Raw genomic sequence first — 25373 nt, 5'->3', positions numbered from 1 at the left:
AACCTAAACCCAGACATTGTTCACATGTTCATCTCACTGCATATACTTACTGCTCCTTCTGCCTCAGCCAGCTGACAGGCCAGAGAAGAAACCAGGTAAGAAAAAGAGGGTCTTTTCCTGGAGTCAAGAGCCCAACAGGACCGCATCATGCGATAGCTGCAGAAGGAAAGGCATGGCACAGAAAACATGTTAGCTCTTGGACTCTCTGCAAGTGACTATATGGAATTGCAGGACTTGAATGGGGAATCATGGGAATCAGAATGATTTTACAGAATGAGGCCAGAATTACAGTGTTGCATCAGAGGAAAAGAAGCAGAAGGATAAAGATAAAGGGTGAAATAAAATTACAGTGGCTTAATCAGAGTGCTTAATAATACCTTCATTGTGGTATGACACATAATAACATAATATTTGTTTTCCAGCTTCCATTGAGAAAAATATTAGGAAGACAATGCCTGTCTGTCATAAGGACTAAACCTGCTCCTTGTGGACAATGTAATCTTAAGTAAACTTTTCACACAGCAAGTCTTTTAATGTAATTTGACATCACAAAAATCTTTCTGAAATTGAAACATCATGTTAGAAATATTGCGGCTTCATCAGGCATCAGTGCAGTGCCTGACTGCTAAAGTCCCTTGCAAAGTTACTGGGACAATAAGCTCTCTGATATTTAACCACCCCCTGCCCCCAGCAATCTTTCATGGATTAATCTTTCAGATTCCCCAGTAATTTTAATGCCATTACAGCCTTTATGTGGTGAGGATAAGAACAGTGCAGTGTCGTAGCAAGGCACCCGTCCCTAGAGCATCTATGAAATGTCTGCCAGAAGAGCTCAGCCAGCCCAAAGTCCTTCCCTTTCCTCCATGTTCCAGATCTCATAATTCTCTGTCACCTTCTCTTTTCTTATTCCCTGGGACCCACCTCTAGGCAGAGTCCACCTAGGCACAGAGGCACAGGCTGAAAATTATGTGCTGAGAGCACAGAATTAACTTCCCCCCAACTCTTCCTTAGCAGGGTTTTTATCTAAGAGTGTCCCTAGCCACCTGGAACTGAAACAAACCTGGTAAAGCTCGATTAAATAATAAAATTTAGGAAACAACCCATCAAAAATTTAGTTAATATGGAAAACATAGCCATAGGGGGGAAAAAATAAAAAAAATAATAATAAAAAAAAAGAAAACCAAAAGAAAAAGAAAAGGGGGGAAACTCTGTAGTCAAATAACAAGAATTTCTCTGGGGAAAGAAGGCACAACTAAATAAATATAATAAATTAGTAATGTCAAATACACATAACTATAGTGTTGATAATTTCTGCTTTAGAACAAAACCTGCAGAATCAGGCAGCCTTTATTAGATTTAGAGGCATATCTCATTTTTGCAACTAATTTAATGTAAGATATAGTGTATAATAATAAAAGGCCATTCAAACAGTGACCTAGTAAGTATAAATTCTCATGCTGTGCATCACTTGGAAATACACTTACACATCTTTTGTAGCATAATATGGTTGGTCCATTTTAAATCCACTCTGTATTAATTTGTAGAAATTTGTGTCAACCTGAATACCAGGGTAAGGATTTACACCTGTGGAAATTATCGGAGAATATGTGTTAATTCAGAAGCTGCCAAAACCAAACACTGCTCTTTTTTCCCACTGCAAAACATACCCAAGGAGAATATTTCCCACAGCAGTATTCCATACGACCAGACATCGCTCTTCATGGTGTATGTCCTCTCGAACAAGCTCTCAGGAGCCATCCATTTGACTGGCAGTCGAGCCTGTGCAGACAAGGGGATGGAGGCCAGCTCAGGCTGTGACACAGGCTGTGACACAGGCTGTGACACAGGCTTTCTTGGTGACTCACTGTGCTTCGCACTGCCAGCATGATCGATTCATGTTTGCTGTGTGCAAAACTGTGTCTCTGTCAGCAGTCCGTGGGCATTCCCATTCAGAGAGAAACAGACACTCCTAATGAGCCAGAGAGTTCATCTCATCCATTTTAGATGAGTATTTAAGGAAGAGATGAGCTCAGTCCTGGAAGAGCCACCTTCCTTCCTCTGACTTCAAACATAGAGTGGCCCAGATGGAGATGTCCACATTGTACTTCTTCATGAAGCCAGAGGCTCTGGCACATCCCCACACACAGGCTGTTGTCCTACACTGTCACTGCCCACAACAGTAAACAACTCCCAGTGCTTCCATCAATGGGTGCTTTAGAAACAGCATGGGTACCATCTCATTTACAGAACCAGCTTGATTATTTTAATTATAATCTAAGAATTTGCTTTTGCCAAGGGCAGGAAAAACTGAGATTTCTGCATTGTCCATACAGATATGCACAAAGCTAACAAGGAATTAAACAATTTAAAACTTTTCTTTCTTAGTTCCTTATAATTCTTACAATGCTGTGAGAACCAGAGAGCTCTCATGAACTTACATTGCCCCTGACGATGTAGTTGGAATCGTTCATTACATCTCTGGCAAGGCCAAAGTCACATATTTTCACCACCTTCCCATGGGTCACCAGTATGTTCCGGGCAGCGAGGTCTCTGTGAATGCACTTAGAAGGAAAGGAATGATTAACAATCTGCAGAATTTGGTATCAATGGTGGACAATTCCCTGCCCTCTGAGTTGGCACCTCCTTCCACTTCAGCAGTTTGGAGAATGGCTAAGCTGGACACTCCCTGGCTGCTGGTGCCAAGGAGACAAGGCCGGAGCAGGCACAAATGTGCCATGCAGTTGCTTCTTACTCAGGGTGATGCCTAAAACTGCAACCCAGTCTTTGCTGTTAAACCAGGGAAGGAGGTATAGTTCAAGCTTGCCACTGAGTGACTCTGTTCCTCAACTTGCCTTTTATGAACTGACCCATCTGAAAAATTTGCTACCTTTCACCATACCGATTTGGACTCCAGAAATTCCATTCCTTTGGCAACTTGATAAGAAAAGCAAAGAAGGTCTTCAAAAGTGAGCACATTAAAGTCCTCTTCTTCATCCATTGGTGTGCTTGCATCCTTAATTTTGCCTGTAAAAAATAATCAACAGTATGAGTTTTCCATGGACTTCCTCACTCTGATTAAATCCACTCACTGTTGTAAAGGATTTTCACAGGCTTCTACCAAGAACAATATCACAAAGGGTATTCTTCTTTTTTATCCTTTACTCAGATACAAAATAAAGGTGAGTATTTTTGTATTCAAATACTATGCTTTTAGCATGAGCGGGAACATAAGATCTCTGATCTCAACTGTTGTTGAATCCTCCTCCAGCAAAATTCCTGCCAGGACTGAAGAGAAACATGGTAGAAAGAGACCTTTTTTGTAATGGAATTTAGTCTACATCTGGTTGTATTAATAATACAAAAAATACAATAATAACAGAATTCCTGAAGATATAATAAATTAATCTCTTACCTTCCTCAGAAAACAACACAATCCCATTTGATCCCAGTGTCACATTTATGTTTTGGCTTCTTTCCATGGTTTCGCATTCATCCTCTCTGCACAGAGCTGTGTTCACACTGTACCTCAGGTGAGTCCCTGTCCTGGAGTAGGCAACACATTTTCAAAGGTTTCACACAGTGCATCACATAATCTTCTACACATAAACTCTTTTGCAGTGAAAAACATGAACAGTTACTACTGCTAAAAATCTGGACACAGACATGACTCTTCTCAAAACCAGGAAGAGAAACAAGAGGTTGTTTGTCTTTTGCAGTCTCCATAAGGAGAATCAAATCTCAGTTCCTCCCAAGGCACTGCTTATTCAAGTATGTGAAGGCACATTCTCAAGAATTCAATAATTTCACCAGTGAACAGCATAGGTGAGAATGCAGCTTAAAAAGCAATAGCAGTTTTTAAAAGTATCAAACTGGTACTAAATTCTTTACCTAGAGTTTTGGTCCTGATGGATATTGTGGTAAAAGCTGAAGTTTTGCTGTTTAAAAATATCTGTCAGTGTCCAGTGAAACTTTTCTCTCTTGCTCCTTAAGTAGTTCAGAAGGTCACCATAGCAACAGTATTCAAATATCAAGTAGATTGGTCCTGAAATAGTTGGAAATGTAAATGCCTGCTGCCATTTATAGAACCCTCCCCATTAAAGCCCTAATGCTGCTTCATTTTCTCTCAGGATTAATCTGTATTAAAACATCCCAAGCATTTTCCATTCCCAGGTAGATAAGCCGTACTGATAGGTGAGTAATGAGAGTGTGTTTACTGACTATAATGTGCCTTATAGTCTGTGTGACGTTGTTGTTGTGGTTCATCTCTCAAGGTATTGAAAACTCCTTATAGAAACAAAAATCCTTGCCTGTCCAATGGCATTGTGGAGGACAGTACAGACTATAAGGATGCAGCATATTTTCTAAACCATGTAGGGTTCAAGCAAAAGATGACTCCTGCTAATTATCTGGATAGTGTGCATTTGCATCCTTTAATGTACATTCTTCCATCTATCTGTGCAATTTCATGCTCTGGAAAGATCCTTTTTATTTTTCCCCAAGAAGACCACCTAAAACCCAAAAGTATTTGCTGAGGGGACCTTAATGAGGGATACCCCTTTCAAGGGGAGGTGTCTAGGTAGAGCACTGGTCAGGACACTTTCTCAATAAAGGAAAAATACATCCAATTCCTGACCCAGGCAGGCTTGGATAAAAACCATGACCAGCCAGCAGGAGCTCAGAGTGGTCACACATCACCCTGCAAAGCCTCACACTGCCACCACTACTTCTGGCCCAGAAAGACTGACCATGAATCTGTGGATATTTCTGTCATGAGGCCACTGTCAAGCAAGGTAGGGCACACTGGGAAAAGCTGTAAAATCTCTCAGAGGATGGATGGAAAAGCCTTGAGAGCCATGCTCTGAAAATGGCACTTGGATAAGGCTGAAGTGTTCTTGCCCTACCCTATCAGACTAAGCAGGTCTTCCTGCAGCTCTCCTGCCTACACCATCACATCCTGCCTACTGTTCCAGAAGGCAGTGGCAGTATTTTTAAATCAGCTGAAGCTACTAAGAACAATCTATTTCTCTGCTTTCCTCTTACTCCTCACAAGTCTGTGCATGACAGCATTGCTGCTGATGTGAACTGAGGAAACAAAAGTTAACTGTTGTGTTTGGTCTTTGTGACTAAATAAATAACCATGATGGAAAATCTGTCAAGCTTTTCAGTATCAGGTGTTACAGTTCATGATACAGACCTACACTGGGTGAAATCCTGGCATTTCCCCAAACTGATCTGTTCTTTACCCTCTCTTCACCCACTGTTGTTTACCAATGAACTGGCCGGAGAAGCAGTTCTTTGGACAAGGATAGCTGTGTAAATTACCTCAGTGATGACATGAGCCACACAATAATTAATGAGTGATAATATCTCACTACTTTCATCTTAGCCCACCCTTGCTTATTTTTTTCATTCTTCAGTTTTGTTTTTACATGTGGTCTTTTGAAAGGTTGTCACTCTTTCCATTATTTACTTCTCTCATTTCTTTTTTTTGATGTCCCTCCTACCCTGTTATTTTTCAATCTCTTTTGTTTCCTGTTTATATTTTTATCCATTCATTGGTGAGCCACATGAATTAAAAAAAACCAAAAACCTATGTGAAGATAATAATGTGTATACAAATGTCCCTGGCACCAGATAAATTTTTCTTTTTCACTTAATAAACTGGCTCATACCTGTGCCATCACCACCATAACAGGAAATCTTATTCTGCAGAAGTGTTGTATCACTTCCTGCCAGTATAATCAGAAACAACCTTTTCTGTACACGTGCATAGCTTTAAATTTGCGTTCAGTTCATCTTCATCTTATTTTGGGCTACCACAGAACAGAAAAATTAGTCCTCATTATTCTGGTGGTTTTAATTGGTACTTTTCCACAATTTCTATTTACCTGACAAAGTACAAGCTCCTAGTAGGTTCACGATATTTTCGTGGCTTCCAATATGAGTCATCATTTTCAGCTCAGACATTAGAGCATCTTTTTCTGCAGCATCAGGTTTTTCTGTGAAAGTAATAACACAAATTTGGAAATCTCTCGCAAAGAAATGAAAATTTAAATGGTTGTGATGCTTTGTCACATGCAAATCTTCATTTAAAATTAATTTCAAATTCATTGGATGCTTTGTCATGTGCAAATCTTCATTTGAAATTCATTGGACAGTACATTTGGGAACATCTTAAAAAAAACCTTTCCAAAGTATAAAAAGATTAAGTCAAAGGTGGAAACTAAATTTGAGTGTGAGTGCAGATCATTTGCAAGCTTGGAAAGCAGTCATTAAATGTCAGCATTTGTCATTCTTGGGCTGGCAAGGAATGACAGTAATAAATTAAAGTGTTCCCAGGCACAGAAAAAATGGCAGACAAGCCTGTTGCAGAGAAATGTTAAGAGAGGAAAATGGCAGCCATATAGCAAACAACCAGCTGCAATCCAGCAGCTGAAAAGGCCACCCTATATTTCAGTAACAGATTTAGTCTTGTTTTTCAGTGAGCTTTTGCTGCTCATGATTTCAGTGAATTGGGTATGTGAACCAAAATGATCAAGTCGAGCTTTCACAAAGACAACCACAAAGGAGTGAAACAAGGAAGCATAAAACTGATGCTTATGTGGAAATGGGGGATGAAACCCTGAATGGCAGTGCAGGCAGGAAGGGGCTGTGTGGGCACACAGGTGGACAGGTCGCTGGTATCAGTGTGAAGCTCATTATAATATATATAAAAAGGTGGGCGGGGTGGATACCAGTCTCTTTTCCCAAGTAACAAGTTAAAGGAGAAGCATTTCCTCAAGGAGAGGAAATGCTTCAGTTTGTGCCAGGGCAGGATTAGATTGGATATTCAGAAAAATGTCTTCACCAAAAGGGTTGTCAAGCACTGGAGCAGGCTGCCCAGGGAAGTGGTTGAGTCACCATCCCTGAATGTATTTAAAAGATGTGTCGCTGGTGTAGTGGTGGACTTGACAGTGATGGTTAACAGTGGGACTCCATGATCCTACAGATCTTTTCCAGTGCCAAGTACTCCAACATTCTGTGAACACGGACAGATCAGCTGGGACACAGTGAGCCCTCCTCTACTTGCTGCCAGGGAGGCTCACTCCTGGACACTGCTTTTGTGAGGACTCAAGACAGCTCAGAGAAAGGCCTGATCATAGCAGAAAGGACTATTCGAGGTTTGGTATCCTTATTCATAAGGAGGGATGGAAAGAAACTGTTTTGTGTCATCATCAAGAAAAAAGACTACAGGAAATTTTGCTGGAAGTTTTGGAAACAAGCTAGCTCAGACACAGCAGGCAAAGGGCTTGTCACAGCTAGGCAGCATTACAAGGAAAAGAGGCCTTATGCCAAAGGTCATATCACCAATATAGCCAGTAGGATAATCTGTGCTGGGGGTTTGCATTTATCCTCTTTAGCAGCTCCATACTTCTCCACAAAACACAGACCTTCTGCAGTGTGTGGGGCAAAATGCACTTCAGCAATACCTTTCCAAACTGAAATAGGGTATTGAAAGCACTTTGAAAGGATTTTGAAGCCAAGCATTTGTGAGCTGTAACTGCTGAAAGTTTTCTGTATAAGGGGAATTTCTAATGCCTCTTCTACTTTGGAGATACTGGAATACATCACTGCTTGTGGAAGGCACCAGAGTTTATCATACCTTTTAGCATTTTCACTGCGACCTGGACTGAATCTCCTGCACTGTTAATTCCATAAGCTGTTGCAGTCACTACTTTCCCAAAGGCCCCAGAACCAAGAACCTGTCCTACAAGACACAAAATGCCAGTATTATTTGCTGCTGGTATAGCACAGACTACTGCCCCAGTATTGAGATTTACCTTATGGATTGCTCACCAAATTCCAGATTTTCCCTGGGAAATTCCCATTTTATATCATATTCAAATTCTCTGAAGTCGATGTAGATGTATTCATTATCTGCTGGCCCTATCATCTGTATCATTTGCCACTGGCTTTCATATTTAAATTGCTTTGGAAGAAAAAAAAAAGAAACAGAGCATAAAATAAGTTTTACAGAAGAATCAGCCTGGTAGGAAAAAAAGAAGGATGGTCAGGTATTTATGTTTGCTTTTACCTTTTTGTATTTTAGAAAAAAGAATACAAGCACAAAAGTGATCAAGAGGAGAAAAAATCCAACGGAGACATAAAACACAGCATTGTCCAGGTGGGAAGAAACAGCTCCTGCAACTTAAAAAGGCACATATTACTACCCACTGAAACAGAGTTTGTGTGTACAGGTGAAAATGCAAGAAGAGCCCATGGTCAGTTCTGGCAATCTGCAACCCTTTCACACCCAAGCCTCCTCTGCATGGGGAGCGAGATGCAGCCGTAGGCAAAGAAAGATGGGCAGTAGACATTAAGTTCTGGGTAATTCTGACATCTGTTTTCATTTAAAAAATAAAAGAAAAATAAAAGAGCTGAATCCATTAATAAACTGGAATGCATGGAGGTGTTGGATTAAATCCTTGAATGCATGGAGGTGATCCTTGAATTGAACTTAGTGAGCATAAACAGGAATAAGGTGTTGATTGGTAGATGAACATGCAAACATGAGACCTACCTTCATATTTTGGTTGTTTCTGAAAGAATAAGCATTATGATTACTTTCTATTCTAATTTCAACATGAATTCTCAAATTCTGACAGTGGTCACAGCTTCTGTCCACTGTAGACAAAAGCACCAATCTGCTTGTTCATCATGACAAAGGAAATCCCTGTACTGCAAATACCTGGGTGCTTCAAAGTAATTGCTGGTGCCATAGCATGTTCCCTCTAATTGAAATATTTTTCTCTATGGAATACATATGGTGCTACAAGTACAAGGTGCAGATAATAATACTGATTTTCTGGTTCAATGAGGAAACAATCTGTGATTCCCTCGACAAGAAGAGAGACTACTTAGCCAGGATTCTGTCACCTGCCTACAGCAGTTTAAGGTCTCTTTCACAGTAGTCCTGCTTTCCAGACAAGGACTGACCCTTCAATAGGTCTGTTGGCTCAGCCATGACCTTGCTTGGGTGTGCAATGACTTCCATGGGATGAGGAGAGCTCCCATGGGCATTTCTGGAACACCACAGGCACCTACAGGAAAGCAGCAAGCGACAGCACATGCCATCAGCTACCAAAGTGCCTTTAGCTCTTGTCAAAGATGATTCTTCCAGATTTCATGTAGGGATGACAAAAGTAAAATAAGAAATCAGCCTCAAACATTGCCATGTCTCTATCCTGCACTTCCTAATTTTTTTCTGTTTATTTTAATGAGGGAGGCCTCTTCTTTGGGTCTAGAGAAAAGAGAATTTTGTCTCCCATTCACCCACCATTTCTGATACTATGTACATACAGAGCTTGTGTTTTATCTGCAGTGCCATTGCACAGTCAGCTATTGTAGTGGTTTTGATTTGTTAATTTTAGATTTTTAAATTTTGACATTTTTTAAACTACTGCATTAATGAGTATGGTGGGTTTTAGTGTAGGTTAATTACTAATGTACTTATTTTTTTGTTGTGCAATAGGATTAGGAGAAAGTAAAGTAGGTTTAAGACTTTAAAGGGTATAAAGAAAATTTTACTAAAGGTAACTAAAGGAAAAAGAGGGGGAAAAAAACAAAACAAACTCTTTAAAAGACCCTTTTTTCTTACAGTTTTTTCTTTTTTACAGACAATGTAAAGAAACAAAATTTAAAAGTTTTAGTCAGTTTACTACTTCTTATTTTTTTTTTTTAAGTTTGTTTAGGGAGAGAAGTTTTTTTTTTTTTTGTTTGTGGTTTTTTTTTTTTTTGTTGTAAGGTTATGGGACTTTTCTACAAGGGAAAAACAGTTGTTTGTGGTTTTAAATGTTTTTATGAATAATAGCTGTTTGGGGAATTTTGCTATTTTGAATTTTTTTTACAAGCTTTTTTACAGCTTGTTGATGGGCTATGTTGACTTATGGGGTGCTATGTTGACTTATGGGGTATTGTTTTAAAGATGAGTTGTTTAAAAGCAAAAGTACTTTTTTTTTTTTTTTAAATTACCTTCTCCTCTGGGAATGGAGATTTATTTTGGAAGTATAGGATGTATAGGATTACTCTTTTTTCTTCTTCTGTTTAAACTTTTTATGGGATCATAGCTATTTTAACATTTGCTTACTTTAATATGGAGGCTTTTACTCTATATTAATTGGAATACTTTTATTTTTTTATAGTTTTATGGGTTACAAGGAAAAAGAGTCTTTTAAAAATAGCTTATAAGAGTATTTCAGCTCTAAAAACAAGGTATCTCCTCCTCCCTCTTATCTGGGACTTAACTTTTTCTTTACTGACTTTGATGTTTTTATGGTTTTTTTCACATGTTTGTATTTTGGTTTTTTTCTTTTACTTAAAGGAGGATTGAAGCACTGACAGGGTTAACATGTTAAAACTATGACAGCCATTTATCCAAATAAAAAGTATTGTAGGTTCTACCATGCCAGCTTTAGCTGAGAAAACCTGTGCTAAAACTCTGGCTTGTGGTACCTGACAGGTTAATGAAGCTCTTTTCACAGGCTGAACCAGCTGAATTATTTGCACAGCACTCCACAGAGAAGGTTGTTGCTGTCTCCTTTACATGTAAAGTACTGCTTGAAATCCATGACCCCAGGGATCTCCTCTCTGGCAAGAAGTTCTGAATCCCCTCTGTGATTTCCTCTGTGCAGCTGAAAAAGGAAGCAGACCAGTTCTGATTTTTAGCTCACAGTGACATTTGCCATGGGAGAAGGTGGGAAGTTTCAAAACATGTCTTATGTCTGTGCTGGAAGAGAAGAAGGGAAGGGGCTTGGGTTTTGTCAGCAATAGAGTGAGTCACTTAGCAGTCTCATTTTTGGTGAAGGACATGGCAGGGTTAGCAGGGACTGAGCTGCCTCCTACACTGGGCTCACTGCCACTCTCCACTGCTGCCTTGCAGAGTACTTGCACCCCCTGAACTCTGGAACCTCCATTGATTTCACAGCTGACACAACCCCCCTGCACCTCATCTACTCCCACTGGTTTCATATTTGCCTCAAAACATTCAAACCCCCGAGCAGCTGCAAATGAGCCACTGCCAAATTGATAAACATAATATGAACCCAGAGTAGAAGTTCTAGCTCCTTTCCCTGAAGGCATGTGACTTCACACATGAAGTTTCTCTCACTCATGATGGAGCTCCTCCATCCATCCATTAATGATTTATTTAAGGCCTGATATGTAGAAAGAGGGAACTTGACAACTGCGTGAAAAGTAGTCCACATAGATAATTTTGATTCTAGCTTTTATATAATTTATCAACTTACTGTCTAATTTTATACCCACATAAATAAATTAGGAGATAAGAAATAAATTTATTCATATCTACTCATAGCACTAGCTTGTACATTTGAAAGTTCCTCAGAAAATAAATGCCACAGCATTTTCTTCCCAGAAAGATAATTTAAGGAGTGTTTTAAACCCATTCTCTTCAAGGTTTATTTCCTCTTCCATTTCTGCACAGATTGATACAAGGAAGCCTTTTAAGAGGTATGGATAAGAAAATTGTCTAGGTATTTTTTTATGTCTAGCTAAAATAAATACTTGAGGGTTTATCCACAATCTTACAAAGGAAAATTTGACTTAGTATTCTTTTGCACCATGGGATTATTAGTTTCTTAGCATATCTAAAATAAAAATTGCAGAGTTCACAAATCAGGTCAAAGCTGTTTCAGAATTTTTTGAAATTTTAGAGCCTGACTCATTCCCCTAAAGAAATAGAGGAAATGGATACTCTTACTAACTTTACTGGAAATACGCTCAGTAACTTCACTGGAAACACTCTCACTGACTTTAGTGGTTTTGGTAACAGGTCACCATAGCAGGTCTTTTAACCAAAGCTTAACCAATTAATCAAGCCTGTATTAACCAATGCATTCCCTGAATCCCTATAACTTTGATAGGCTGAGAGAAAAACTTAAACTGGACTTCATTACAACTTAACTCTTGATATAAACCCAGTGGGGTTTATTTTGGTGTAAAGAGCCCAAGATACACATCTTTATAGACTTCCCCTAATTTTGATTATCTGGTTCCTCTGGAGTAGGGCAACCAGTTAAATGCACACAATTAAATGTGCATTTTACATTTAGATTGTTATGGCTGGTCTTCATTTAATCAAAGATAGCTCAGCTGGTGTTTCCAATGAATAAAAAGAAAGAAAGTTGTTTACTTGGATGAATTCAGTTCCAGACAGGTCCTCCAAATCCAGGATGAGGCAGGGTAACCTTCAGCAACACAGGAGATCTGCTTGAACAACAACTGCATCCTTATTTCAGGCTTTCCTACAATAAGACAACACAAAGCTTAAGGACATAGCTTAGTGGTATATTTGAGAGTGCTGGGTTAATGGCTAGATTCTATGTTCTCAAAGATCTTTTTCAACCTAAATAATTCCGTGATTCTGTAAGACAATTTCTGTCAGTACTTCAAGTGACAAAACCCTGTACACTCAGGTGGCAATGTTATATCTGTTGAGACCAAGATCTGCTGCTGTCTTCAAAATAAAAACTGCATGTCCCAGTGACAGCTGGGTGTAACTCACAATCCTCCTCCTTCCTTGGTTTTGTGGATGGCAGTGTGGCAAGGCAAGGGGATCAGCCACTTCTCTGTATGGGCACAGCCAGACCAAAACAATGGCAGAGCCAAAATTAGAAGTCTTGACTTCTGCTTTTCTGACTTGGACTAAGCAGCTAGCCCTATGACTGCCCTGGCACTGGGGTTCTGGGTGGCCAACTCGTACAAAATGTGCACAGAAGACCCTTGTATAAATTCTATATCAAAATAAAGGCTCCAGACCCGGAGCAAGGGAGAGATGCTGCAGTCATGTGGCAGAACAGAGATAACTGAGAACATTGGTGAAGACTGCATGTATGTGAATTGTGAGCAGGGGTGTATGAGGCACTGCAGCCCAAACATTCAAGTTACACACCAGAGGGTGTCCACACTAACTACATTAACTCATAAATGCCATTAGGGGAAAAATGTCATAAACATGGCATAGAAAGCTAATTCCTTATAGGGAAAGGGGTTTCTTCTCAACTCTGTATCTCATGTGATTTCTGCAGCATGTTCCAGTTTTTTAGAGATAGAAGAGAGTTACTGTATTTTACTGAGATCATAGGTTTGTAATTTTCTTAAGAAGCATTATTTTTTCTCAGTATGCAACTGATTCCTCATAGTCTGTTTATGGTAGACTAAAGGGAAGAAAAAAACCTAATTACTTTCTCCTTCTTTCTCTGTTCTCCATCCCTAACTGACACAAGAAATACAACCCACAAACATCCAGCGTCTTTTTCTGACCCAGTGCCTGGCTTTCAGCAGTGTGATGCAGTGTGAAGAGAAAAATGTTTTTGTGTTTTGATCTTTCATTTTAAACAATAAATCAATGTAAATTAAATAGCGAATACCAATGAAGAAAACCACAATAGCTCAATTTATACCAGTGACAAATCCCAGACTTTACCAAATCATCAGCAATAGTTTTGTTACTTACTTCTCACATATAGAGTGAATTTTTTTGTTGCAACTGCATCATCATTTTCAGCATAAAATACATATATCCCAGACTGGTGCTGATGGTTGCAGAACTTTGATGAAATGCTGTGGAACAAAGTCAAAAAAGGGAAAAGGACAAAATGTTGACTTGAAAAATATTTCAGATGCAGTCACGACTCACATATAGGTTTGAAACAATTCTGCATCTTCTAATGAAGAATACAAAAGAGAATAATTTTTGCTTAAAGAATATAAATCCCAGAATCTAACAGTTCTGCTGAGAAGATATTTTTTTTCCTGCAGTATTGATTTAATTCTGCATTTTTTCTCTCACTCTTCGGGGAGTGCACACAGACTGTCAAGCTGTGATTTTGTTACTAATTCATTGGACGACAAGACACACCCAGGCACATCTCTTAAGACCAGCAAAGGATCAAACTTTCTTCTCTCTGAGGAACTTTGATGGGAGTTTCCAGCTGATGTGATAGATTGTGTTAGGAAACAACAACAGGGAGGAACATAAGAGACAAACATCTCCAAATGGAAAGATCTCACATAGGTTCAGGAAAGTGATCATCACCGTAAGTTCACTGTCAATGAGATGAAACAGCAGCCCTCAATGTCATTCTGCAGGAAAAAAAACAGCCTTTTACTAATGCCTATGGCCTTTGAGCCAGTGGATGGCAGAAAACCAAGACCCAAACAATGCAGGAGACAGCTCGTGACAATTGAGATGGCCAGGAGAGATCTAACAAGTCTCTGGGCAGAAACTAAGAACAAAGAGCTGCAGAGACTTAAAGATTCATGCCTGACTATCCTGTTGTGTCACTGATTTATGGGACACGGTATGAGGCAGGGAGAAGGGCATAAGCCATTTTGCAGTGATGGTATTGTATTTCTGTATTTTCAACTAGGTTTTTGCTGTCAGGACAATTGTCAGCTTTGAATAGCAGATAATGAAGTTCATGAGCGTTAGAAGAGCAAGCTAAGAAAAATCTCTCTTGAGTGTAGTTGCTGAAAATTTGGGGTTAGATACTTTTGCTGACAACTCAATGGTAACCATGCTGTAGGTCCCCAACTCTATTTTAGTGATAGAGGCAAGCAGGAACATTAGAGAATTTGAAGAGAGAAGAAAAAAAAAAAGCCACATAGCCCATAACAGCAATATTCTAAGTAGGAGAAAGCAGTAATGAGATCAATCTAGAGAACTGAAATTGGGATATTTCTCCTTAAGCAAGATACAAACAAAGGTACCAACTATCAGCTTCAAACTCTAAACAAGGGAAACTCCCCTTGAAGCAATTTTGTGTTTTTACTAAGGCCACATTTTCATATAGCTATTGACTTTTGAATGTCTTCATCTGAAATGGCCTTAACAATGTCACCGAACTCATAGAGTTTTTAAAGTCAGAACCCTTTAAAGCTGCCTCAAAAAAGATAGTGAAGACAGGGGAAAAAAAAGACCAAACCAAAAATAATTAGTTGCTTTTGAAATCCCAGGTTAGAAGGATTTTATCCTAATGAAATAATCAGAAAAGAAAAATTAACACAGTATCTTCAATACCTGACAATATAACAGAATGTGAGCTAAGTATTACAAATTTAACAGAAGACATTGTGTGTATGAAAAATCATTAGTTCTTAAAGGGGAAGTGAAAATCAGCAGTCTGCTGAAACAGAGAGCCCACAAAAACAAATAGGAAATGGAAATTCTGAAGGAATGTATAAAAATACACTGTAAGCATAGTGACAGGAGAGATGGATCACTGGGTTTTGAAATGAAAAGCTGAATAAAAATAGAGAGTTAATCATTAAAATTTAATATGATCTGAAGGAATAATTTTACAAGAGACTGGCAGAAATTAAAAGAATAAAAACAGGAAATGAAAAAGGATGTGAAAGGAACAAAGTAGAAGTGCTGGGATACAGGATTACACAGAAATCGAACAGGCAAAGCGAGACTCACAATGTGTTTAGATATGTGATGACCTTCTTTTGTGTTGCTTTGAGAAACTTTCTGCTTTAAAATCACATTGAATTCTGCAAGGCTACAGCTTGCAGAATCTCCTGACCTCCCTACCCTTTGCTGCTTCTGTGTGCTTCAAACAGAATGAAATATGTACCCCTACTCTTTGTCCTTAGGTGAGACTTGTCTATCCAATGCTTGTATTCAGAAAAAATTGGATCATTGTGAGGGAAGTCTGTACAAAAGAATGTACTTGTCAGATGCAATTATCAACAAATTCAAGCGTTTTCCCCTCTATTTTATTTTTCCATAGAATAAATAGGATGCAAATAAATGCAAAGAATAACTGCCCAAAATAAACATAAAAAATCCTATTTGTCCAACAGCACCGTCAGAGAAATGGCCGAGTTATGTGTTTGAAGAAGCCACAAGGCCATGCCCCAGCAATGCTCGGTGGCCGTGGCTTGTGCCTGTGGCTGAGCCAGCCTGGGCACGGCTCCAGGGACACAAGCTGGCCTTTCCCCCGTCCGGCAGGGGGTGATCAGCACTCAGCAGCTGCTGCTTTTTCTGCAATGCCTCTGAAGTGACTCATAAATCCCAGGCCAGCAGTTGCACCTCACCGACTAATGACAGCTGCCTAAACTATTTCAAAACTTCTCAATATAATTATTGTTGGCACAGCTTGTAACACCTAATTCTTATCTGGATTGAATTTACACCCACTGTCAATCATCCAAGCAAAACTGGATGATTGGGACTGGATGAGTCCTGCTGGTACAAGCAGTGAGGAGGGGTGTGTATCAGCTGCAAAGCAAATCAACTCCGTGTTATCAGCTGGAGGGAGGTACCTATTGGTCAAGGATGAGCAAATGCTCCTGGCTGTCCCCTGAGACGTCATTTCCAAAATCAGTCTTGTCACAAGGCACAGTTCTGCCAAGCCCATGTCAGGCATTGCGGATTAGTCACCAACACCCACCCAGTGCTATCAAAGTTTGTTGACAGCCCTCACTTTATCAGCAGGGACAGAGTTCCTGTGGCCATTGCCAGGAGATGACAATTTGCTAACCTGAACTGAGCTGTCTCTGAACTTCACTGAGGTCTGACTCCAATGCACAATCTGAAGCAGATGAAAAGGCTAGTTTGTTGCAAAGATAACTTGACAAGCTAGTGGGAGAGTGCATGGGATGCTACACAAAGGTACCAAAATACTATGTTAAGAAATAATAAAAAGTGCAATCAAGGTTTGACACAGCTTTATGCAGATGATGACAGAAGTTTTAAGAATATGAGAAGGAATCAGAACAGCTGCATTAGCTCCCACCTACAGCCTGGACTTGTAAAAACTTTACAGTAAATCACTTTTAATGTAAAAACTTGAAAATAGCAGCTTGGCTTTACTTTCATTGAGGTGAGCAAAAGCTGTTACCTGCACAGCCATGGGGCTACTCTGAAAGAAACCCTGAAGGAAATTAGATAATGTTATCAAGAAATTAGAGAGCCTAGGGAATGGAGAAAACATTAGCCTTAAACAGGATTCATGCCAGAAGTCCATTGTAGGAAATAACAGAAAAGGTAGATAACCAACAGGTTTATTCAAAACATGTTTTGCTGCAGCAGCGGAAGAATCCATGACCTGGGTAACAAGCAGAACGACGTGTTTCTGTGACACAGGCACAGGCCAGCAGACCTAGCATAGGCCTGGGAACTACAGCACCCTGGACTTGGTCTGAGCTGTCTGAAAGACACTGGGAACATCATCAACAGCAGGATGAGAAAATGGAAACGTGCAGAACCTGTGATCCAGAATGAAAACTGCAACACATCTACTTACGTTAGAGAGAAGGGGAATGGCAAAATGCGTATAAACTAAAGGGTTGCTGGATGCCTGACTTAGCAAGGGGTTTATTATAAGCAGAGAATAAAGTGATTCTACATGTTGCCTGTGTGAACTGTTGCTCAAAGTCAAAATTATGTTTGCATACCTTTCGTTAATAGTCTCACCATGAGGCCCATTCATATTTTAAAAACCAAAGTACAAAACATCGACAGTAAATGGTCCAAATGAGATATAAAGAAGAAACATTATTTTATTAAATTATTATAAAATATTCAAATACCTGTGTCCATCCACACTGTAACTTTGTACACATGGAAATGTTCTATTGGAATATAGCCACATGCATCTAACTGGAGGATATGCTGTAAAGTTGACTTCAAAGCAAAACTCTTCCTCACCAATTTCAAAATCTTCTTTAGAGTCAGTTATATTTATAAATCCCTTTTCTGGAGAAAAAAAATAAAAGAAAAGATGTCTTAGAAAGGCTGGATTTTAATGAAGACATTTTAACATCTGTATGTTTTTCATTTTGGTTATCACAAGCAAAAACCATGTTACATCACAAAAGGTATCCTTTTAATCAAAATAAAATAATAAAATAAAATAATGCTTCAAAATAGCATATTGTCACCGTGTTCAGTTGCAGACAAATGATCTGAGCCTGATGAAGTTGCATATTTGGTCAGTTCAGAGCACTTCCAAAATGGTCTGACATTTCTCTTCAGTCTAACCTACAGTCACAGGGCCAATAATGTAATTATTTAGTTTGGTTTGGGAGTGTATTCCAGGTGTTAAGAGCTGCAATTCCTGGCTTTCTTTCTACAGGAACAAAACCAAGTGGCACCACCACCATAATCAGTAGTTCTTTCTCCTTCCTTGAAATAAGCTGAAGATTTGAATGAGTCCTGTAGCTGTTCTTTTATTTCTCCATTTAAATTAAATATATTTAATGCAAGATGAGAGCAACATGGAATAATGTTTTGATGAGGTCCGTGAACCCTGTGCTGCTGGTATTTGCCCTGCTAGGGTGTGATTTGTTTCACCTAGTGGAGATATCAAAAGCTCTGTGACCAACCTAAGCTACGTGTTTGGATGTCTGATCAACTCAGTGGAATGAAAAAGACATATTCAGATGTATCCCATCCTAAAGCTGAAGATGACAATGATATACTGCACCGCTTCTGGAAATACTGTTTCTTGGCACTGACTGATGCAGGAGCCAAAGTCGTTGCTGGGTCAGTATGTCTCATGGCTTGGAATGAATCCTGCCCAAAGAGACTGAACAGCAGACATGTGTGGGGGGAGGCTGTCCTAAAGACACCACTGGTGCTAGGATCAACTCTGTAAAGATCACAGAACCATATACATTGGAAGAGATATGCAGTTAAACTCCTGCCCAGAGCAGGTCCAGCTAGGTGAGGCTGCTCAGAGCCGTGTCCTGTTGGTCTGGGTATCTCCAAGGACTGCACAACCTCTAGAAAACTTGTGATGATGTTTAATCAGCTACATGGTGAAAAACTACACCATAAAAATATTGCTGGATCTGTTTTTTTCCTTTTGAGTGTTTTCCTTCTGATTGTAACCCTATATTCTGGTTGGCATGTTTTATCTGTCTTAGCCTACTTACTGCCTGGAAACTCCCACAAAACCACAAACATTTCAGTATTTCAAAACAAGAAACTTATGCTTTCATGACTATTCTCCTATTTTTTAATATTAAAGGCTTATTGATTTTATACATGGAGTCTTCATCTTTTGGTTCTCATCCTTCCAGGCAGAATTTAGTCTCTGAGTGTGCCATTAACAAGACAACCACCCAAGAGTGAAGGCTTTCTCTAGAGAGCATATAAGGACCTTGGAGCAGTGCATGCTGTTTCTCTGGAAAACAACTGAGAAAAAGTTTTTTTTTGGAGAAGAAAGAAAATGGCACATTATTGATTGGTTTATAATTTTTGGCAGACTTAAGTGTATTTTTGACTATTTACACTTAGCAATGACAAAGAAGTGAGATGAAACTATCAAGACTGAATAAGTGTCTGTGTTCCTCATATTTCTGTATTTTTTGCTTTTAATGTAATGTGCTGAAAAATAACTTACATATTACTGAACTAAGATTGTGTAGTGCTAAAAATTCTTTTTCTAATGCTGGTGGAAACTGAACGTAAGGCCTGCAGTAACAAAGAACCTTGCAGTTGCAGCTGTTGCCATGATCTCTGTTGTGCTTTGAAGTGGCCTAACCACCTTGCCTGACCTGACAGTCACACAAAATGGGATAAATTGGTGAGGTATCAATTACCAAAGAGCAAATCAAAGCAATCTGGCTGGAAGGCATTATTAGAGATTTGAAGAACACCCATCCATACAGATCTGATAGCCAGGCTCCCCAGGCAATGGAATGTCTGCCAACCAAATCAGTTTTCTCTTGGATAAATTTCACCATGACGATTCCCAGTGAAGCTACAGGTGTTGAATCATGCACAATAATGATTTGAAGGTGGGACACTGATTGTTTCAGAAACTGCTACCCTAACACATTGGCAACCGAGTGAAATCTGTATCTGTATCACTGCTGAAATGAAATCTGCATTGTTAGCGTAAATTCACACCCACGGTGATTGTCATTAGTGCATTAGGCTAAATGATGGGACGGATCAGAAGCACAGGATATTCCTGTAGAACCTTGGAGAGAGAAGCACAGCTGTTAGCTTGGTGTGACAACATCACCTGCTTTAATCCACCATGTAAGCAAACAAATTGATTTTTTCACCAGCAAAGACAATGAACCCTCAGAAGTTTTGTTGGGATGAAGGGGCATTAAGGAGGGCACAGCCAATCAATATAGGTTGGTGCATTGCAGTGAAAAAAATACCCTCAGAAATACAGCTCAGAAATACAGCCTTCCAGGGACAGCAACTCAAATACTCTCTCTGACATTCACCCATGCTCACACCTGATAGTTCACAGATCCCAGAAGCCACTATTTCTGACATATGCTACTGATTAAAAAGAGGATCTTGCCCTATCTCTATAGTACACCCTGACCTCTATGTTCCTGTTTACCAAGGAGATGTGTGTAGAAAAAATGCACAGGTATCATACATACTCAGTTACTGCAAATGATGAGAGGACTTCCTGCTCAGTGGTAGGCAGAAGCTGAAAAGGGGATATTGCACTGGCAAAGTCATTTTTGAAGAGACTAGGGTAAGTATTCTCACTTCCTACCATACCTAGACTAGGAATCGTAAATCCTGAGAGCAACTACATCTAAGGTCAAACATATGGTGACTGCTTCAGAGAGCCTTGTTTTCAGGGCTAGAGGCTTCAACTCCAAGCACACCAGCCATAAATTATACCCCTATACCTACTCCAGCAGCATGGTCCTACCTACAGCTTTCCTTTTTATCCCTTATTTCCAGACCTAGGCCTATTTGTATATTATTTCCATCTGAGGAACAAAGTTTGCAGTTGAGGCTGCTCTCAACTAAATTCAACACCACTGGCTTTCAAATCAGCATGTTGCTTAAGTAGAATGAGATTTGCTTTTTAAAATTACGTCTCTCTGGTACACGGGCTGAGAGTCACCAACATGTGGGATGAATTCCAGCCTGTGCTTCTAGAAGACCCCATTGAAACAGTCATACAGACTGTGTCTCTAAACACTGCCATTTCATTTCACCTCTAAAAGCACTGTCTTTTAAAGGGAATTCTTTTAAAAGCAATATAAAGAAAAGGTTAATTGTATTCAGGTGCCAGAATGACTCAGTTCAGATTAATCTCTTGCCTCTCCTGGATTGCTTGTAAGTGCAAATAGACTTTTTCCTTAGCAAGGGAACTACAAACATACACTGCATATCTGCAAGTAAAGAACAGACACATGGAAAACAAAGCAAAACAGCTGAGAGACAAAATTAACACCAGGGATTGGAATTACCTAGAACTGTGATCAAAGCAGTTTGATTCAGATGAGCAGTAGAAGAACAGGTGTAATGTCCACTGTCATTTTTTTCTGCTGCTGAAACAAACACATACTGGATCCGAATTGCTGAGAAGTTTTCTTGATATTCTAATCCTTCAAAGTGACAACCCTGGTTTTCAACAGAGATTCACATTTAATCAGTTGATAGTGCTCAATATAGACTATTTTAGAATATGCCCTGTATTTTTACCTGCTCAACTTCTCTGTTTTCAAAAGACAGTTGTATTCTGAATTTATAATTTTGGTGAACAGCTCTGCATCTGATCAGCAATGGTTCACTGACCTTAAGTAGTAGCTCAGGTAAAGGTGCTGCTTGTCTTTCATTTAAATCTAAAAAACCAAAACATAGACACTGAAACAACCATCATTTTGCCTAGAAAATGCTCAGTTAGATCAACATATTTTTCTGCTAATGCTGCATAGATATTAATTTTTACATTGTAATGATAATTACCATAATAATGAAATTAGTAATCTTCATGGATTTAGATGTCTCAAAACAAATTTTGTCGTGATTCACAAGATACCTCTAAGGCACAATGAAGCATAGAGCTTAGCTCAGGTTGGGTTTATTTAAAAAAAAAACCAAGCAAGTCAATCTGAGTGCATATATTAACTAATAATTATATATAAATACATATGTTTGAGAACACTTTGGAGAGCTTTTCCATGCACACAGTCCTAAAAGCATGAACAAAAAAGTCAATACAAGTATAGCAAATATAGAAAGGCAAGAGGCTTTTTACAGAGACCAGAAAGAGTTATTTGAATTAGGTGTTAGCTTTATTCCAGTGATTACGAAAAAGTAGCTTAAACCAGAAATCATACTCAGATGGGTAGTGCAACTAACTTCAGCAGCAGCATTGAGCTCACTTGAAAGTAAACTTTATAGGGAAGTTACCTATTGTAAAGAGGCTGGTGCATTCTCTGCCCAGGACATTAACTGCACAGCACCATATGTAAGTTTGAAATAATTCATGTTGCACCATCTGTTTGCCATCTATTTCTCCAGTTTCTTCATGCCTTTTATAAGGGCAACTGCAATTACAAGCATAATTATACATTGACTCATTTGGTTAACCGCAAGCAAATAAATCTGATAAATCTCTAAGCCATGAGAATATGCAAACAATAGTGGGAAAACTGGATTTCACATACTGAATAAAAAGGAACTAGGAAAGGTGAAGATAAGAAAGAAAAAATGTCACAGTCTGGGCAGAAATGTGAGCTGAAATGCCCTGAATATGCCCAAACTGGTTCTTAGACAGGTAATGATGTGATTAAAATCCAGACAAGAGTAAAATCATAGAGGCTGAGCTTTCACACTGCATCTCTGATTTCCTGGTGGTGGGAGGTGCTGCAAATCCAGTGGTATTATGAGATCCAGACCCCAAACTGCCATGCTGCAGAGAAAAGTATTATTGCCCCTGTTAATAGAATAAACTTTATATATTAATACAATGGAGAAGATTATTTAGCTCACAAAATCATGACCCCTTGTCTTCTCAGCTCTGATACTCCTGGTGAAGCCCCCAGTGACTAGAAAAAGGGAAACTTTGCATCATTTTAAAAAAGGGTAGAAAGGAAGCCTATGGGAACTGCCAAGCTGTCATCCTCACCTCTGTACCTGGGAAGGTCACAGAACAGACTTCTAGAAGCTCTGCTAAGGCACAGAGAGGTGATTTGAAACCATCAAGTCATCTCGTGGCAGATGTACCTGCATATTGCAGTGCACTTAGACTCTAAAGATGAGCTTTTAAGGTCTTTTCTGATCTAAAGTGTTCTATAATTGTAAGATTCAAATTTTAAAACAACATGAAAAGCTAGGGGAAAACAATGCCTTTGATTTGTCTTTGTGTCATCAAAATATGAATCTGGAATAACATTTCTAAAGCCAAGAGCTGACAGTTTCCAAAAGAGCAAAATAGTCAAAAGTTTTAGGAAAGATGTGTTGCAGCACTCCAAAAGTGGATCACATGGACACAGGTTTTCAACCAGCCCATGAGTGTGCCAAACAGCAGAGCCCATCTCCAAAAATCCTGAATCAAATGCTCTTCTTCAGTTATATCCCCAGCTGAGTAGGCACAATAATCATAGAATCATTAACACTGGAGAAGACATCTAAGATTACTGAGTCCAACCATCAAATTAACTCTGCCATGTTCACCACTAAACCAGGTCTCCAAGTGCCACATTACACGTTTTTTGAACACTTCCAGGGATGGTGATTAATTTGCTTATTAGGCAGCCTGTTCCAGTGATTAGCAACCCTATAAGTGAAGAAATTTTTCCTAATATAAAATCTGATACCTCCCTCAGCACATCTTGAGGTCATTTCTTCTCACCCTGTCACTTTTTCTCCAGAAGATGGCAAACTTTCAGTCTAGAGATTCACCATGCGTATAAACATACACATACCTCTTTTCTGGTGTTTTGCAGAATATCCATTCCACAGAGGGCTGGGGGTAACTCTCAGATATGCACTCGATAGAATCTGATTTTTCCCTTTTCCTGAAATAGGGTTTGGCTGGTTTTTCTGATAAAAATCATGCAAAAGTTAAAGAAAGCTGAAATAATTTTGAAAGAGTGTTTTGCTTATTTTGTAGTACATAAAGTTACAGAGCTGCGATTTGTTTCAGGAGATTTAACACTGAGGGAACAGAAAACAATTTAGCCTTAGGTGGGTGGGTTGGTCTCATGAGCTTTTCAGCCTTGATTGCTAAATACACAGCTTCCCTGTACCAAAGGCCTGCCTCTATATGCCAGGGGATAATCCTGAATCTGAAAGGTGTTAATTTGCTGTGGTTGCTATTCATTTCACTGGGTGGGAACAAATGTGATTTTGAAATTACATGCTAAGCCTGTCCTTTGGTGGAGTATCTGTTGAGACTAAAAAATCTGTACACAAAATGGGGTTTGCTCATGATGGAGACAGAAGGGGTGATAAGGACTTCTGATAACCAGCAAACTTCTCTACCCTGCATCTGTGACCCAGAGAGAAATGATTCCTAGACAATTCCCAGCACCCTGAACCTCTCAGGCACAGACCTGGACTAGGAGCAAAAAATTTAATGTATTGAATCTGATAAAGGTTTGACTCAAAATGAAAAGCACTGTGTCCAGTTTTAAGTCCTGTTTCAATGAAATTGCAGCTGCCACATGTAAAAGTGACATTTTCCTCAGTCATACTTGCATTGTGGGCAAGGTGACGCACTAAGGTGAAAGTAATACTCATGGCTTTGTAATTTCTTTCCTCATTTATGTCTTACAGGATAAGCCTAAGAGGTTTTTTTTTTACCTACAGAGATTCATATCCAAGTTGAAGGATTCACATCTAGCCTGAAGGGTTTTATAAAAATGTAATTATGACATTAAATTCACAGGAGCAAAGAGAAAGCAATCCAAGCAATTGATAGGGAAAGGACCTTTTCCGACATTGTTTCAAGCTATTCTTGCTTGCACATGTAATAACACTTTTTACCTCTAAAGCCTAATTGATATAGAGATGGCAATTCTTAATGAAAGGTTTAATACTTTGTCCCCTCAATGAAGCTGTTAAATTTATAATTGAGGCATGCAGTAAGCTTTCAAATTAAACCAGGAGAGATTAGAGGTGACTTTTCTGAACCAGAGAGAGAGAAAAAAGTTAAACAGAAGAAATACTTTAAAAACAACTAAATAGAGAAAAACAAATGCTGATTAGTCACAGTTTGTTAAAATCAAGGCAAGTAATAGCACTTGTTAAACCTGATAGTGTTTGCTAGTCTTTTAGCTGTTGGGATTGAGATTTTGCCTTTGAAATTTCTTTTTGCTGTTTTAAATTTTATCTTTAAATTTGTCCCTTTCCAGACAAAATAATATAATCTTTATATTCTGTTAAAAAATCATGTCACCATGTGTCTTTATGCGTTTTTTTGAGATGTTTTTGGACATCCCTAGTTAGAAACAGAAGCTTGCACTTTGTTGCAGCTTTTGCCTTTGCATCAGAGATGTCTCTTGTGGGAGCCTTGAGAAAACTCAATCAAATCCACTCCCACTGGGAGCCTTTCAAAAAGTTGCACCTCACAGGTGCTCTGCCA

General features: G+C 39.1%; 1 protein-coding gene across 2 annotated transcripts in view; it reads right to left on the bottom strand.

Moving 5' to 3' along the window:
• FLT3 (fms related receptor tyrosine kinase 3) overlaps nucleotides 1-25373 on the bottom strand; it is a 52344-nt gene that overhangs the window by 3052 nt on the left and 23919 nt on the right. For both annotated transcript variants that reach the window (XM_085580038.1, XM_031506476.3), the window contains 19 exons: nucleotides 23713-23830; nucleotides 22196-22332; nucleotides 21485-21624; nucleotides 21250-21403; nucleotides 17599-17764; nucleotides 13514-13620; nucleotides 12191-12302; nucleotides 10492-10670; nucleotides 8075-8187; nucleotides 7837-7969; nucleotides 7643-7747; nucleotides 5889-5999; nucleotides 3889-4042; nucleotides 3413-3543; nucleotides 2900-3024; nucleotides 2439-2561; nucleotides 1668-1779; nucleotides 1485-1584; nucleotides 51-156 (listed from right to left, as the gene is read on the bottom strand). In XM_085580038.1, the coding sequence (XP_085436164.1) occupies nucleotides 51-156; nucleotides 1485-1584; nucleotides 1668-1779; nucleotides 2439-2561; nucleotides 2900-3024; nucleotides 3413-3543; nucleotides 3889-4042; nucleotides 5889-5999; nucleotides 7643-7747; nucleotides 7837-7969; nucleotides 8075-8187; nucleotides 10492-10670; nucleotides 12191-12302; nucleotides 13514-13620; nucleotides 17599-17764; nucleotides 21250-21403; nucleotides 21485-21624; nucleotides 22196-22332; nucleotides 23713-23830 (2426 nt within the window). The remainder of the gene's footprint in view (nucleotides 1-50; nucleotides 157-1484; nucleotides 1585-1667; nucleotides 1780-2438; nucleotides 2562-2899; nucleotides 3025-3412; nucleotides 3544-3888; nucleotides 4043-5888; nucleotides 6000-7642; nucleotides 7748-7836; nucleotides 7970-8074; nucleotides 8188-10491; nucleotides 10671-12190; nucleotides 12303-13513; nucleotides 13621-17598; nucleotides 17765-21249; nucleotides 21404-21484; nucleotides 21625-22195; nucleotides 22333-23712; nucleotides 23831-25373) is intronic.

The sequence above is a fragment of the Lonchura striata genome, chromosome 1, assembly GCF_050655825.1.
Source record: "Lonchura striata isolate lonStrDom1 chromosome 1, ASM5065582v1, whole genome shotgun sequence".
Taxonomy (NCBI): domain Eukaryota; kingdom Metazoa; phylum Chordata; class Aves; order Passeriformes; family Estrildidae; genus Lonchura; species Lonchura striata.
This window is presented reverse-complemented; position numbering and strand designations above follow the sequence as displayed.